Raw genomic sequence first — 17949 nt, forward strand, 5'->3', positions numbered from 1 at the left:
AGAGCAGGATGACTATGAGAGAGGGAGTCTCCATAGTCGATGAGGTAGCAGCGAAACCCACACACGAGATGGAGGGTGACATGTCTGAGAAACCCACGAAAGATGATGGGGAGGCATCAGGTGAACAAAACAGCAAGGTGGCCCAAGGAAAAACATTGTCTGACTCCAAGGCGGGAGGGAGACTGACGGGAGAGTCATTAGGAGAATCATACTGAGCCAGCAGAGGGACATCGGGCTCCACGAATGCTGGTTTGAGTCATTGTAACAAAATAGTTTGCGGACTGTCTTTTACGATGATTTCAAAAGTTTTTCGCCCCGCTGGAGGACTTTAAAGTGGCCGAGATAAGGTGGTTGCAGAGGTTGTCAGACCAAATCGTCTCTCAGCATTACATGGGAGCAGGTGTTGAGAACGGTTGGCACGTAAGTGTCCGGCGGGGAGTGGCTGATAGGTGGGTGCAGGCGTGCATGTTTGAAGTGGGTGTGCATGTCACTTATGAAATCCGGAGGGGGGGGCGAGTCTTCAGGTACTTGAGGCTGAATGAGTTCCTCTGGTAGGATGAGGATTCTCGCAAAAGACGAATTTTGAGATCGTTCCCTGTAAGTTGTACTTGGAAGTTGAATGGAGGCCAAGCAGCACTCATGGAAATGCTTTGGAACAGAGGCAGTTGTGGCACCTGAGCGCCGTTTTTAGAGTGCGGTGCCACTGTTCCACTAACCCGTTGCGTTGTGGGTGGTAGCCTGAGGTGTGAATTTTCTTTCTGCCACAGACGTTACATAAAATGGTGGACAGGGAAGACTCAAACTGCCGACCCAGGTCGGTGATGATGATGGTTGGACAACCAAACCTAGCAATCCATGAGGAGATAAAACCCTTGGCCCACGGTCCCAGCAGTGATGTTAGGTAAGGGGACTGCCTCTACCCAGCAGGACATTAATTGTGGATAGAAAGTATCTGTGGCCCTCCAACGGTGGAAGAGGACCGATAAGATTGATATGTCCATAACGAAATCGTCCTGGAGGGATGTCAAACTTGCCCAGTGGTGGGGTGGGGTGGCAGCCAATTATGTTGCACTGGCAGGGGACGCAGCAGTGTGCCCAGGTCTGACAGTCCCGTTTTATATATTTCCAAATGAAACGCTCGGAGACGAGTCGTGTAATGGCATGGATGCCAGGATGAGCGAGGTTATGCAGTACATCGAAGGCCTGCCAGTGCAGGAGGGGCGGCTGCAATGGGCGTAAGATTCAATGCCGGTGAATTTAGCTTTGGTAAACACAAGGGATGTTTGAGGGTCCGTGAGGAGAGCTTGAGATTCCTCGTCAGAGGCTTGTAGGATGGCCAGGTTGGATAAGTCAATGATGCATGAAATAGTACTGATGCACGAAAAAAATCTGCAGTGATGTTGACCATGCCTTTGATGTAGCGAACATTGGTTGTGAATTGGCAGACTACATCAAAGTGATGGAAATGTGGTGGGGGTGGGTCCTTGGGGGGTTGCAGAAAGCGTCTGCGAGTGGTTTGTGATCCGTGAGGATGATGAACGAGTGACCCTCCATGTCGGGGCGGAAGTGTTTGATGGCCTCATAGACCACAAGGAGTTCTCTATTGAACGTGAAGTATTTCCTCTGAGCTGTTAATAGTTTTTTAGAGAAGGAATTAAGAGGGGAAACCGTGTCTGCCTTGCGTTGATGTAGTAACGCTCCCACTGTGATGTCACTGGCATCCGTAGTGATGAACAACTCGGCCGAGGGGTCAGGGTGGGCGAGTGTCATGGCGTGAACTAAAGAAGTCTTTAATGCATTGAAAGCCTCCAGCACAGGTGCAGTCCAGCAAACAGGTATGAGTCCTGAACTCTGTTTATCCGACAGTGAGTCTGTCAGCGGGGCCTGCACAGCGGCGGAAAAAGACAGGTGACAATGATAGTAATTTATTGTGCCCAGGAAATGTCGGAGTTCTTTGTAAGTAGCCAGGGGTGGCAGTGAAGTGATGGCATGCACGCGAGATTTGGGAGGCTTTATACCGTCGGTGGAGACAGTATAACCCAACAAAGTGACGGAAGGCTGACGCAACTGGAATTTTTCTTTGTTGACCTTGATGCCATTGGAGTTAAAGGTTTTGAGGACCATGGATAAATGATTTTCATGTTCCTCAGCTGACTTGCTGAAAATGAGTATTTTGTCCAGATATGCGAAGCAAAACATGAACTGTCATACGATGGAGTCAATGATATGCTGCCACGTTTGCACCGTGTTTTTTTAGACCAAATGGCGTGAAGTTGTATTGGAACAAACCAAGCGGCATGATAATATCTGTTTTAGGGATGTCATCTGGTGCTACAGGAATCTGGTAGTAGGCACGTTTACAGTCAATAACACTGAAGATTGTAGCCCCCGATAATATATGAGTAAAATCATTTATGTTAGGCACGGGGTAATTGTCCATGACAGTACGAGCGTTTAAATGTCTGTAGCCGCCACACATTTGGAAGAAACCATCATGTTTGAGGACAAGGTGGATCGGTGAAGACCAGTTACTGGATACTTGCCTCTAAAAGTTCATTAATTTGCTGCCGGGCTGCGCGCAACTTAATAGGGTTGAGACATCTGACCTTGTGCCTAATAGGAGGGCTGGCAGTGGTAACTATCTTCTCTATTGTTCTGTCAGTGATGGAAGAAACTGAGAACTGCACAAGAGACTGATCAATGTCCTGAAATGAAGTTTTTGGACAGGGCGCAACGAGGCGTAGCCATTAGTATGAGTGGGAAAAGGCAGCACAAAAGTCACATCTCTAGTACGTGAGTGCAGCATGCGCTTGTTTGGAGAGGGTGGCTGCATGTGCAGTGTGGAGCAGGTTGAAATGTGCGGCGAGTGTCTGCTGTCAACCTTGCATTTGGTACCCAGCGCGGGTGAGAGTGGCATTGGCGCCGCGCGTGGAACGGCGATGGCTGCCGAGTCACGTGGCTGGCACCCGACAGAGGGGGAATGTTTATCAACACGCGGGGCGGCTGCCCACATGGTGGGCATGGCCATATCATGCGCGCAACTGTTATTAGAAGCACTGTCTGACACAGATGGCAGTGAACGTGGGGAGCGTGTCGGGAATGCGGAGTCTGCCAGACACGAATCATCAAACACAATTAATGTTTTTGGACTAACCCGAAGAGTGTCCAAGCTGCTGTCTGCGGGAGAAACACAGTTAAGTAGTGGGACTGTGGACTGCAGTTTCAACAGCGAGGTACGACCCACGACAAGCTCATTGTAAGTGTGTTCTATTCATTGATTCAGCTTGTCAGTTTCCTGTTGGAGTTGTGCCGCCGAGTCATATTCTGACAGTAGGTTAGTGACGCAGGTCACAATGTCACCCGCGAGGGCGGAGCGCTCGCGTGCCGTCTCACATGTCGCAAGAGAAACAGAACGTGAAACATAAGTGCAGGAGCACACTATCTGAGTGTTAGTGGGATGGTGTAGCACTGAGCCCTGATCTACATTCGGAGAGAGTTTGTAATGGGACAAAAAATTCATACTGAGAACTGGTTCATCGATGTCAGCAATGTAGAAAGTCCAAGGAAAACGCAGAGAAGGAGATAGGTGCACTGTAACTTTGACAGAGTCTGAGGTTTGTAATGTTGATGCATTGACAGCTCGTAGAAGTGACTTTGTTGGTGAAAAGATGGGGGGAGCCATCGATGTAGGTATGATAGACATGTCAGCACCAGTGTCGACTAGGAAAATGAGCCATGATGAAACATCATTCACGTACAAACGACCACTCAGCCGGGCATACTAGTGGACAGAGTGCAGTGTATGAGTACGCCTATGAGGTTCCCCGCAGGGCTCGGAGTGTTTTAGGTCCTGTGGTCGGCGTTTGGGTGTTGGCAAGGTAATCAGCACTTCTTGGCAATATCGCCAAAAATCTTGTGGTACCAGCAGTACGGATGAGCCGGATGCGGTGGTGGTGGTGACTGCGGCAGCGTAGGAGGCTTGTCCTTGATTTGTTCTGACATTTATACTGGCACGTATGGTGCATGGGCGACCCTGGAGTGCTCGGACGGTGGAGAGAGTGAGCGGATACTGCCAGGCGATGTAGAAGGAACTGAGGCGGAGCGAGCCCTACTCTGCCAGCACACGGCCAGCAAGCATGAGCAGGTGTGCCAATTGGCGGTGAGTGGTGAACTGGTTGGTGTTGTTGAAGAGAAGAGTAATGCAAAAGAAGACAATAATGAACCTGACAAAGAAATGGATGTAATTATTTTAATAATCTGAAAATATATGCAGAGAGTGAGGATTAAGATGAAAGGTTTGGCAAATAAAATTCAGAGACCTCATTTACATACTTTCAAGAAAGCCCAATGGAAAAAATGAAAAGCAGCCTTGCTTGTGGCACTATTGCATGATCTTACCATGATGACCACAGATGTTAAGTCCCATAGTGCTCAGAGCCATTTGAACCATGATCTTACCAGAGAAAAAGTGCAGAAATTGATCAATAATTTCAGCAAAAAAGCTTTTGATCAGTAAAGTTCACTTTGAACATAAAATTTAAAACAAAAACAAAGAATACAAACAGCAGTGTCCTAATAGAAAAAGGTCAAGTAAAAGGTTGTAGATAAAGATACTTGAAGCAGAAACGAGTTGATGATCGTAAAGTGACAGAAACCTTTGTTTTGCTGGCATCAAAGATCTGAAGGAAGAGTAGGGTACTACAGCTTTTCAATCTGACCGTCTGTTTGACTTTCTCCAGTTTCTCTCTTACAGTCTGCTTCCTATTACCTGTTGTGTGACCCATCAATTATGAAAGAGTCCTGTTCCTATTGTTATCAGATTATATCACTTACGTTAATACAATATATTGTGCTTAACACCATGGCAGCATTGAACTAAACAATTGCAAGGGGCTATCATCTTTCTTAATGTACACATCAGTCATCTTATTTTACAATACAAGCAATGTTATTCATCCCATTACCATTATCTTATGGTACCCGAAGTACGAAGCTCATATTACAATTATTATTATTATTATTATGCTTTCTATGGTATTACCAGTTCTATAAATTTATCAGAAATTTAGCTCTCTGTAAATGACATGCAGCCATGTTTCTGTGAGAAATAATTCATAAAAATTCCTTCTTTTTTTTTTTTTTTTTTTTTTTTTTTGCAGGTTGTGAATGGAGTTGTACAGTACCGATTTGATCTTGGTAGTGGAGAAGGGCTAGTGAGAGTCAGCAGTGTGTATGTGAGTGATGGTTTATGGCACGAAGTGAAATTAGAACGGGAAAAGAATAGCGCACAGGTCATTGTGGACGGAAAGCATATAGCTCATGGCTCAGCACCTGGCGCGAATGATATTCTCAACTTGCAATCAGATGACCTGTATCTTGGTGCAGAAGTTCGCCATCATCCTACAATACTTGGTTATGACGATGTCCAGAGAGGATTCATTGGATGCATGGATGATGTTCGCATTTCCCATGTATCAGTACCTTTACATATGAGTGGCGCAAGCAGTGTGGCTATCCTTAAAAGATTTGCTAATGTGGACTTCAGTTGTGATGCTCTGAAAGTGCTTACACCTCCTGGTGTATGTGGCTCACAACCTTGTATGAATGGAGGTACGTGCAAGGATCTCGGTGGTGATAACTATGAGTGCCTTTGTTACGAAAAGAGATTTGCAGGTCATTCGTGTGAAATTGACACAGATCCATGTGCCTCTTCACCATGTTTGTACGGTGGTAGATGTCGTGCAGCACCAGCAGGCAATGATTACCTGTGCGAGTGTCCTCCAAGACTTAGTGGTAAACGCTGTGAATATGGGCATTATTGCAGCCCTAACCCCTGTCTCAATGGTGGTGTTTGTGAAGAAGGAAACTCTGGACCCATATGCAAGTGCCTTGGTTTTACTGGCGACTTTTGCAAACTAGACATAGATGAATGTGAAACAGCCATGCGTGGACCTTGTCTTAATGGTGGTACATGTTATAATGAACCTGGCACCTACAGGTGTGTGTGTCCTCCAAATGTCACTGGTGTACACTGTGCCAATCCAGTGTATGGTTCATCCATATCATCCAGTATCTATAACATTACGGGTGAAGAACTTGTTGGAATCATAGTAGCCGTTGCAATCCTCATTCTTCTAGTAATCTGCTTCATTATGTACAGGAGATTTCGTGTAAAACGATCTCGAGAAAGAGCAAATAATATAAATAATGAGACAAGAAAAGACATTGTGTTAAATTCTGCCCGACCTAATGATAATGACTTCAAAAGAGGATCAAAACTCAGCAACCTCGAAGTCAGTCAGGTAATAATTTAATTTTTCACATTTCCTAAAATAAAATGCATGACTGTGAAAGCATTTTTAGGAACAGTATTGCATATATAAGAAACTGCTGCTGCAGATTGGCATGTAAAGTGACATACAATTTTCAATAGACACTCTTCTCTTTAAACTTTAATTTTAATATTTTTAATGTTAAATTCTCTTTGCATGCTGCAGTTTTGTGTTGTAATCAGCAAATTGCATGATAAAGATTAAACAGCATGCAGCACAAGATCTCTTATTTTTTGTTGTCTGAGTGGTACGGTATGTTTTGTTTGCAGGTCCCCCCTCAGTGCCCTCCTAGGCCTGCTTCCTACACTCCAAGCTCCAACAATGATCCTACATCTTACAACCACACTGCTGTTCTGAATAACCTTGACACATTGCGTAGTTATGGGTCAGCTGGGGACGAATTGGAAAATGTGCCTCCTGACTACTTACGCAACTTAAATAGGAGTACTCCCGTCCCTTCCATCCCCAACCACACTGTCACCACGCTCGACGCAGAGAGCCTCCATAAACCCTCTTGGGCTGAGATGACAGACCAGATGAGTTCTTATACTGACTCCAATAAAATTAAGAATGGTAAGTTGTGTTCCTTATTCCTGTGGTATCATTTAATCCATGGCTTGTTAGTAATTATTTCTTTGTGTATGTTATTTTTTTTGTTTAGTAGAGTTATGCCTAAGTTCAATAACGAAAAGCATCCTAGCATTATGTTTGTACTTTTGTTACAGTTTTGAATACGGCATTTGTTGCTTAACATTATTTATTAATTTAACTATTAGTAAACAGAAGGTGAATTAAGTAGTGTTCACCCTGATTTCCAAGACAGAATCTTAGTAGTATTCAGCAACATCAGTTAATTGCTACCACATAATTGTGCATGTTAGTCTATTTGTTGATGAATGCTGTGACTGTTTACATGTGCTCAGATCAGATGTCTACATTATTTTCCCCCCTCTCTCTTTTTTCTGCTGCAGACCTGAAACGTTCACTGGGTACAGATTATCCACGAGGTCTTATGCCCACCGGGAGGCCAGGTAGGGGGTCACAGACCGGAGCTTCATCCATAAGTTCCATAGATGAGGACCCCCGCATCATGGGAGGTTTGTAGTCAATATTAAAGTTTTCTTCTGAAATCTGTTTTCTCCTTGTATTTTCCTTTGGATAGTCTCTTTAAAAACATTACCACCTTTTGCAGCCAGAATGTGTCATTCAGACAAATTTGTGGAACTAGTGAAGTCTAATATTAGTGGAAAAAAATGGTCAAGCTGACTATATTCTCTGTGTTTCGCCACTTTTTCCTGTACAAAAGCACAATCTGATAGAACAAAATAAATTTGCTCTTGGGCATTTATCAATTTCTCTCAGACTCTTTGCTACTGGAGGTTTTGGTCACTTCCCTTCTAATGCTCTAATAGTCTCAGATCATCACTTTGTTGGATGAAGTAATAGTTGGCTCTAAAAGTTAATATTTTTCTCACTAGTAAAAAGCAAATCTTGTAAGTCTTCATTTGCTTGTAATTAAATTTTGAAGCTGCTCTTTCTGCCTCTATAATTGGGATGACCTATCCTCCTTTCTGCTTTGTTAATGCTTGTGTATATACTTCAATATTCGTAACTGTAGTTCTTGTCCAGGTATTTGCCCATGGCAACACCAAAAAGGATACTTGTGACTAAAATAAGGTTTGTTGACAACATTGTAATTCCACCAGAGATGGTGAAGGACTTAGAAAAGCAATTGAAAATTAGGAAATGAGACACTAAAAGTAGTAGATGACATTTGCTATTTGGACAGCAAAATTACTAATAATGGCAGAAGTAGAAGAGGATATAAAATGCAGACTGGCTGTAAAAGGAAAACATACCTGAAAAAGGAGGACTCTGGTAACATCTGACACACATTTAAGTATTATAAGTCATTTCTGAAGGAATTTGTCTAAAGTGTAGCCATGTATGAAAATGAAACATGGGCAGTAGGCAGTTCAGACAGGACATGGCTAGTGGCTTTAGAAATGTGGTACTATAGAAGAATGCCAAAGAATAGGAGAGTGGTTTGAATAATTAACAAGTATATAACTGAATTGGGGAAAAAATAAATTTGTGGTACAGCTTGACTAAACCACAGATTCGTTGCAAAAAAAAAAAAAAAAAAAAAAATTGCTGCGACATGACTAGTGGCTTTAGGAATGTGGTACCAAAAAAAACATTGCTGCAACATCAAGGAATCATCACTTCGGTGATGGAGGGAAGTGTGGAGGGTAAAAATTGTAGATGGAAACCAGAGGATGAATACAGTAAGTATGATGAATGAAGGTAGGTGGAAACGTTTATGAGTTTGAAGAAGCTGACATAGGATATACTGGAGAGAGGGCTTTACTGATACTGAAGACCCCAACACCCACAGATATGGTACAACTGAATATGCAAATGATTAGCATTACTGAATGATAACTGGACTCTAAGAGTACAGTTACTGGGTTGCATTTTGAAATGTGATGCATTGAAGAATAATAGATAATTGGTGGAGAGCAATGCAATAACAAAAAAATATTTTCTTCCTAGATGACAATTTTTCTTAATCAATGGTTGCTGAGAATGGTAATTTTCACTATGTTACCTCTCACATGACAAATTATCAGTAACACTGATTTCTTAAATTCAGATTAGGTTGCAAATTTTATAGACTGAATTGAAACTGGCAGAATGAACTGACATAATCTGAATCATAAAGTGAGCATGTAGAAATGAATTGAAAAAAACAGTGTGACTTTCAATTGCTGATCATCAGTTATTCAAGTTTTACTTAAGCAAGTAAGGTCAGTGAGAGATGTGAAGTACCATAAACCATACTCTAAAGTGCAAATCCTGGTGAACAAAATAAAAATGTTGACCATGCATTAGTACAAATCAGACCACCACAGCTGGTGGTACTGCATCACTGGCAAGAACAGAATTGCTCAAACAGTAGTACACAGTCTTTTACAGGTGGTACCACTTTTTCCTTTCTTAGAACAATGAAAGCTATATGCTGGAAAACAATTATGGAATGGCATTTGCAATTAACAATTGCAGATGGCCAGGACAAGGAATGCAGTGTGTGATAGAATGGTATACCAACATAAAACTTTATTTCACAGGTGGTCTGTGGGACAGTTTTAGAGCTACTGTCCTTTGGTCAACATTGTCCCATTCATATTAAATTGGATTTAATTATGGAGTGAGCTGGAAGTGTCTTGATGGTACACTAGATAAATAGACAGTGAGAGTAACTCTCAAAGCTAAGCCATGACTCATACAGGAACAGGACACTATGTTCCTTGTTACACTCATGGTAGACATGGCATCACATTTGTTATTATGTGAGGCAGTACACCTGGTGGGTCACTAAGAATAAGCACCATCCTCTGAAGCTGATGATGCACCATGTGATGAGAGGTAATTGGTCCAGAAACTGTTGTTAGGTCTCTGGTCAAGGCTGGTGCTGTGCTGATTGAGTATATTAGGAGTGTTCAAGTAAAAAGGTGTAAAACATCTTAACAACCTGCAAACTGGTTGAAACATCATTCAGCATGGTTTTGTGCAAGCATCATCATCACCCCTAAAAAATTCAAAACAGTTCCCTCAGCAGATTTTTTCGATGTCTGAGGTCTGATACTGATCAAATTACTCAAGCACAGAAAAACCATTGGCAGCAACATGTACTATGGGACACAACATATCCTACAAAAGTCTCTCAACAGCCAACAGCCTGAGCTGCTGACTGAGGGAGTGATTCTGGTCCATGATAACATGTGTCCATATGTCTCCAATGTCACACAACATGTAATGGCCAAGTTCAAGTGAGAGCAGTACATGTCACCCTGTGACTTCCATGTGTTTGCTCTGGGAGACGCTAGATTCACCTCAGTGACACTTCCCTAAAGTCATTATGATGCATACATGCCCAGTTTCAATTGTTGAGGATGTCTGTTTACTTTTGAGGTAATACTGGATTTCTGAGAAGTGAGAGAAGACATTGGATTTTGTCATTTGGTTGAATCTTATATTTGGTAGGTTTTAAATTATGACATGTGTCCTGTGAGTACATACTACTTCAAATATTAAGGATCTTTTGAAAACACTTCATTATTGATACGATTTATTATAATCAAATGAAAGGCAAAAACACATGTTCGCAAGGGCCTAGTGACTAAATATGTCAGGTTACATTCACTGGTTTGAGTCCTGCTCCTTCTCAATTTTTTTTTCTTTTTACCTTCACTTTTCTGAGAAAAAATTGTGGGACCTTCTTATTAATTTAAGAAAAGCACGTTCTGTAATATTCAATGTTACATACACATAAGAGTACTCTCTCCCAGGAGTGAGTTGTCATTGACAATAACTTATGAATTAAGCATGAAACATGCAAATGCCAGTAAATATTTGAAAAATGTTGATCACATGGTAAAAGAAACTAGCTACCACTCGGAGTAAAAAAAGCATAGAAAAAACTAGTACATTTGAAAAAGAATTAAAAGGTAACTTAGTCTCCGTCATCTATAAGGATGAAAACAAAATTTATAAGCTAGTTATTTTAAGAGTAGTTGTTGTTGTTGTTGTCTTCAGTCCAGAGGCTGGTTTGATGCAGCTCTCCATGCTACTCTATCCTGTGCGAGCTTCTTTGTCTCGAAGTACCTACTGCAACCTGCATCCTTCTGAATCTGCTTAATGTATTCATCTCTGGGTCTTCCTGATTTTTACCCTCCACCCTGCCCTCCAATACTAAATTGGTGATCCCTTGATGCCTCAGAACATGTCCTACCAACCAATCCCTTCTTCTAGTCAAGTTGTGCCACAAATTCCTCTTCTACCCAATTCTATTCAGTACCTCCTCATTAGTTACGTGATCTATCCATCTGATCTTCAGCATTCTTCTCTAGCATCACATTCCAAAAGTTTCTATTCTCTTATTTGAAATAGTTATCGTCCATGTTTCACTTCCATACATGGCTACACTCCATACAAATACTTTCAGAAACGCTTTCCTTGCCATTGCCAGTCTACATTTTATATCCTCTCTACTTCAACCATCATCAATTATTTTTCTCCCCAAATAGCAAAACTCATCTACTATTAAGTGTCTCATTTCCTAATCTAATTTCCTCAGCATCACCTGATTTAATCAGACTACATTATCCTTTGCTTTTGTTGATGTTCATCTTATATCCTCCTTTCAAGACACTTTCCATTCCGTTCCACTGCTCTACCAGGTCCTTTGCTGTCTCTGACAGAATTACAATGTCATTGGCAAACTTCAAAGTTTTTATTTCTTCTCCCTGGATTTTAATTCCTACTCCAAATTTTTCTTATGTTTCCTTTACTGCTTGCTCAATATACAGAGTGAATAACATCAGGGATAGCCTACAGCCCTGTCTCACTCCCTTCCCAACCACTGCTTCCCTTTCATGCCCCTCGACTCTTATAACTGCCATCTGGTTTCTGTACAAACTGTAAATAGCCTTTCGCTCTCTGTATTTGACCTGTGCCACCTTCAGAATTTGAAAGAGAATATTGCAGTCAACATTGTCAAAAGCTTTCTCTAAGTCTAAAAATGCTAGAAACATAGGTTTGCCTTTCCGTAATCTATCTTGTAAGATAAGTCGTAGGGTCAGTATTGCCACATCTGTTCCAACATTTCTATGGAATCCTTGCAGCTGTGACTTATTAAACTGATAGTTCAGTAATTTTCACACCTGTCAACATCTGCTTTCTTTGGGATTGGAATTATATTCTTCTTGAAGTCAGAGGGTATTTCACCTGTCTCATACATGTTGCTCACCAGATGGTAAGCTGGTTCTCCCAAGGCTATTAGTAGTTCTGATGGAATGTTGTCTAGTCCTGGGGCCTTGTTTTGACTTAGGTCTTTCAGTGCTCTGTCAAACTCTTCATGCAGTATCACATCTCACATTTCATCTTCATCTAGTCCTCTTCCATTTCTGTAATATTGCCCTCAAGTACATCGCCCTTGTATAGACCCTCTATATGCTCCTTCCACATTTCTGCTTTCCCTTCTTTGCTTTGAACTGGTTTTCCATTTGAGCTCTTGGTATTCATACAGGTGGTTCTCTTTTCTCCAAAGTTCTCTTTAATTTTCCTGTAGGCAGTATCTATCTTACCCCTAGTGATATATGCCTATACTTTCTTACATTTATCCTCTAGCCATCCGTGCTTAGCCATTTTGCACTTCCTGTCGATCTCATTTTTGAGACATTTGTATTCCTTTTTGCTTGATTCGTTTACTGCATTTTTATGTTTTCTCATTTCATCAATTAAATTCAATATATCTTCTGTTAACCAAGGATTTCTACTAGCCCTTGTCTTTTTACCTATTTGTTCCTCTGCTGCCTTCACTATTTCATCTCTCAAAGCTATCCATTCTTCTTCTACTGTATTTCTTTCCCCAATTCTTGTCAATCGTTCCCTAATACTCTCTCTGAAACTCTCTACAACCTCTGGTTCTTTCAGTTTATCCAGGTTCCATCTCCTTAAATTCCCACCTTTTTGCAGTTTCTTCAGCTTTAATCTACAATTAATAACCAATAGATTGTGGTCAGTGTCCACATCTGCCCCTGAAAATGTCTTACAATTTAAAACCTGGTTCCTAAATCTCATTATATAATCTATCTGAAACCTTCCAGTGTCTCCAGGCCTCTTCCACATATACAACCTTCTTTTACGATTCTAAACCAAGAGTTAGCTATGATTAAGTTATGCTCTGTGCAAAACTCTACCAGGCAGCTTCCTCTTTCATTCCTTATCCCATTTCCATATCCACCTACTTTACCTTCTCTTCCTTTTCCTACTACCAAATTCCAGTCTCTCATGACTATTAAATTTTTGTCTCCCTTCACTATCTGAATAACTGCACTCAGTTATTTAGTTCTTAAATGCAAATCAAGTTCATTTTGCTGAAACTCACTGGCAGCATGTTGAAGTTTATGGTGTACGTGTAATGAATGATGGAAATGTGCATAAACAGTGTAGGCTGTTTAATGAAAGAAGGACGAATGTTCAGGTAAACAATGATCTGGATGAAGACGTGACATAAAAAGTTGAAGTGGTAGTTCACCAAAGCAGACGTTGCACTACTGACGAGGTCCTTCAGAAATTTTTATAAGTTTCAAGATCAGTAGTTTTTCACTCTGTTACTGACAAACTTCACTACAAAAAAATATGTGCAAGATGGGTGCTGAAAATGTTGATAGAAGAACACAAAACATTTTGGATTGCTATCATAAGGATGGTGTCTAGTTTTTGAGTCACATTGTGAGTTGTGATGAAATACGGATTGCGCTCTTCACTACAGAGAATAAATATCAATCCAGTGAATGGGTTCATTCAAACTCCCTGACAAAACCATGAAAATTCCAACAAGAATCTTCAACATGGAATATCATGGCCACAGTTTTTTGGGACAGGAAAGGCATTGTTCTGTTAGACTTTTTACCAAGAGGAATGATAATAAATGCTGAGAGGTACTGTGAAACATTATTAAAGCTTATGCATGCTATTAAAATTCACTGGTGGGGACTGCTCTCTAGCAGCAGTGTTCTGCTTCACGACAGTGCTTAGCCTCATGTTGCAGCAAAAACAAAGACGCAACTGGACAAGTTTCTTTGGGAATTACTGGATCATCCACCATACAGCCCTGACTTAGCACCATTAGAGTTCGATCTGTTTCCAAAACTGAAGGAATTTCTTCGTCGAAAGCACTTGGAAGATGATGACACTTTGAAACGGTCAGGCAGCAGAGTCCTTTCATGCTGGGATCCAGAAGCAGATGCCACAGCTTGACAGATGTTTAAATGTTTATGGTGACTATGTCGGAAAGTGAAAAAGAATATGCATATTGTTATTTGTGATACAATTTACGTTGATAAATAAAGTTTCTCTTACTCCATTACAAATTGGTTCTTACTTTAAAAATGACCCTCAAAGAGCATGCATCACACAACCAGCACATTTTGACCACTGAGGAAATTTATTGCTAAGTACTTTCATAATGCTGGGTAGGGCAAATAACAGTGGCCTGGAGAACGGGTCCAGGTGGAGTATTCGTCCACATGATCGATGTGATACGCCGGTCTCTTGCAACATGTGCTTAGTTGATTCTGTAGGACTCTGAAGCATTTTCTGGTGAACTGCAGCCACATGTTCTAGTGTGCAGGCATGTTTCAGAATGTTTCTTGACTTGTTTAAAATAGTTCTTGTCTGAGGCCATTTTCAGACTAAGCGTTGCATGTCACTCTTTGCTGGCATTTTGATACCACTAAACTTCTCAGCAAACAATTTCCTGCACCATTTCCACAACTTTGTTGTCGTGTAACTTTCCACAATGAATGCCTGCTGCTCCGCTGTGAGGTCCATTGTCCCCTTTGCACTGTTTCACTCACACTGACACAACCTGCACTATGCTCTGAACTGATGTGGCTTGGATTTTATCTCTTGCTGATATTGAATGGCGTCATGTTACTTAAACTTTGTAATTCTTTTCAGGTTACCACTGGGACTGCTCTGACTGGGTTCATCGCAGTCAGAATCCACTTCCTAATATAACTGAGGTTCCTGGAAGTGAAGTACCTGATTCTTCTAGTTTCCATAGCAATGAAAGTAACGAATCTAACACCCACCAAGGAAATTTAATTCTTCCAACAGGTAATGTTTTATCTCCAGAAAAAAATCATATAATTGCATGTAACACCAATTTGCCCATCTGCTCATTTTACAAAGCATATTTCTTTCCAGCAGTGAATGGACCAGTGGACCCAGTGAGAGACATTGAAACACTTAATGAGGACCAGGAATCTGAGTATATAGGTGACTCAGAATGTGGCACTGAATTTGAGGAAAGCCAGTATCCTGACAGCCCCAGCTTGAATATTAATAACATTTTGGATAATTCGAGAGAAGAATATTCATTTAAAAGACCAAACACCTATTTATGCCATCCAAACACATACCTACCTCGTTATAACATCAACAGTGAAACAGAGACTGAACCACTTAATGGTTGTAATAATGCTGATGACACTGATGATGAGGAAGTGGTGCCTTATGGATTTCCTACTAGCAAGCGCCGTAAGGGTGATGACGAGGATGGATCAGTGATAACAGTACTTGGGGAAAGAGCATCATTGCTTGGTGGATTCACCAGCAACAGTGATATTTCTACACATTTGTGTGAGATTGAAGATTCTGAGTTTGAAAGTTTGGATCACAAAAAGAATAACCAAAAGAAATCAATCCCATCTGGTGTGATGCAGACATCTGTGTGACAGATGAGACCACCACAGTGTGGTGGTTCCAATGTAATACTAGAAACTCCCCATGTGCCAAAACCAGCCTTGTTGTCATCCTTCTCAAAAGTGCCATAGCAAATATATTTTTTAAAAGCAAGTGACTTTTTTTTAAATTCTTGCACACACACATTTTCTTTATATAAATATATATATATATATGCAACAGACGTGTGTAAAATATATTACATCAGAAGACACTTATACTTCATGGACTGCTGTAAATGATATTGAAGCAATTAAAGAATATATTTCAGGTTAATTTAAAAGTGTATTGTTAGACTGGTGTTACAGAAATCATGTATTTTTATGGCCGAAGTGACTTCTAGAGTACTTAGTTTTTGGTGTATTTATTTAAAAAGATTTTGAATGTGGCCTGTTACATTCAGATCAGAATTTAAAGCATTTTTGTAAAAGAAAGTTTTATGTTTGATGGTGGAAATTACTGTGGTGTTGGAGGCAATACCACCAGTAACTAAAGAAAAACTTTACATGAATATGCTCTGTGAGCACTTAGTTACTCTGTAAATCCTGACTACTGTTTGTCCTTTTAACCAGTGACTTTGGTTTGGTGCTATCAGTATATAATATACAATACAGACTTTAAAAATGATACAGCAATATTTAATTTGGTGACGACCGTGTTAAAAATTATTTTGCCTAATGCGTAGTATGTTGACTGTATCAATATATTGTTTTTGGCAGTTCTGGCCAGATATTGTTGCCTTAAAATATTGACTATAAAACTGAAGTGCGAATACCAGAGATCATAACAGTTTATGAAGACAATACTTTCAAAGTACAGTAATATAAAGTTCATTTGTATCATCATATTCATCATCAACCATTTCATACTTTATGAACCGAATTGTACTGATAACCTTTTTGTATTTTTGGTACCATGGCGTAATGTACATATTAATAGTGATATGGACCAACTCAGGAAGAGAATTTCCTCAGTCAAGAGCAAATTAATTTCTCAGGTGCATGCATTTTTTCTTCTAAATATGAGGGTGAAATGCAATTTGTTAATTTCACTCCAGGTTACATATCTTGCACAATGCTCTTGAGATATAACTTTTACAGGGTGTCTGATCACACTTCCTTATGATGAAGAGCACAGCCCATGTAAAGTTTTGCTAACTCTTGTCAGTATCTGGCTAAAAATGTACTAAATGAACTGTATTTAAGAATAAAACAGAGTGCTTTTTACAAACTTGTATATACAGAAGTGTGTTTATAATATATTATTATACTATTTTCAAATAGCATTGTAAACTTTATTACAAGAAACCCTCTTCCTTCACCAATCCCATTCCAGACTTTTGTTATTTACTTAAGAAAAACATTTATCACTATGAACAGATTAACAGATGAGCCACGTAAGAATATGTTCTGTAGATCCCAACACAAGACAGCGTTCAGGGATGTAGAGCAAGACCTTATACATTAATGAAGAACTCCTCTTAGGAATTGCAGTAATAATTAGCTGCTATGAAATGCTGTAAACCGTTTGTACTTACCAGGTTAAATGTCAACAAAGTGGATTTAGTAGGACTGCCACAAAATTAAAAACTATCTGTCTTATTACATTGGATAACAGTAATCAGTTTATAATACACACAGATACCTCTAGCAAGCAGCTACCAGGTATCTTCAGTTGTTGAATCTAGACAATCAGATACTGGACTTTCTTAATGTGGGTAAACAGGTGTATTTTTAATTTTAATCTGCATATTATTAGTTTCTTGTTTCAAGTCTGATGGGAGGATATAGACCCATTCCAGATCCTAGGAAAGAAAACAAAACTTTATGATAATTTTGTTTCTTGCATTATAGTTGTGTAAAGCACTGCTAATTGGGGACTTATTTTCAATATTAGCAGCAAGTACCACTAAGAAGAAAAAAAAACTGGACAGTAAATATTTGGTAAGTGTAAAATACGTGAAACTGAGCTTCTTGGTCAATTTATTTCTGTTTTCACTCCATTTTAGCTTGTTATCCACTTGGATCCCAAAGGAATTTTACATTTATTGTTTCTTTTAGTGTATGACCACTAATTGCCATTTGTGGTGACAGCTTGTTCGAAACTGCCAGTCTTTGTGAGATTAAGATGTAAACTGTTTGTTGAGTACCAGTTATAAGCCTGTTAAGCTATCAATTGATCTGTGTCCAGTACGACTGGGTTTGAATCCCTATTTAGTCTGCCTGTATCATCAGCAAACATTACAGTTTTTAAGCCAACTCCTTCTACTCCATCGATGAATGTCTTCACAAGGACTGTAGCT

At 40.2% G+C, this 17949-nt stretch overlaps 1 protein-coding gene across 1 annotated transcript in view; it reads left to right on the top strand.

Annotated features, from left to right (window-relative positions):
* The window catches only part of LOC126199552 (fat-like cadherin-related tumor suppressor homolog), a 345418-nt gene extending 328491 nt beyond the window's left edge, over window positions 1-16927 (top strand). The window contains exons 39-43 of the mRNA XM_049936473.1: window positions 5160-6302; window positions 6602-6905; window positions 7304-7429; window positions 14862-15020; window positions 15111-16927. Of these exons, the coding sequence (XP_049792430.1) occupies window positions 5160-6302; window positions 6602-6905; window positions 7304-7429; window positions 14862-15020; window positions 15111-15640 (2262 nt within the window). The 3' untranslated portion in view covers window positions 15641-16927. The remainder of the gene's footprint in view (window positions 1-5159; window positions 6303-6601; window positions 6906-7303; window positions 7430-14861; window positions 15021-15110) is intronic.
* Window positions 16928-17949: the final 1022 nt, after the last annotated feature.

This window comes from Schistocerca nitens, chromosome 8 (assembly GCF_023898315.1).
Source record: "Schistocerca nitens isolate TAMUIC-IGC-003100 chromosome 8, iqSchNite1.1, whole genome shotgun sequence".
NCBI classification, from domain to species: domain Eukaryota; kingdom Metazoa; phylum Arthropoda; class Insecta; order Orthoptera; family Acrididae; genus Schistocerca; species Schistocerca nitens.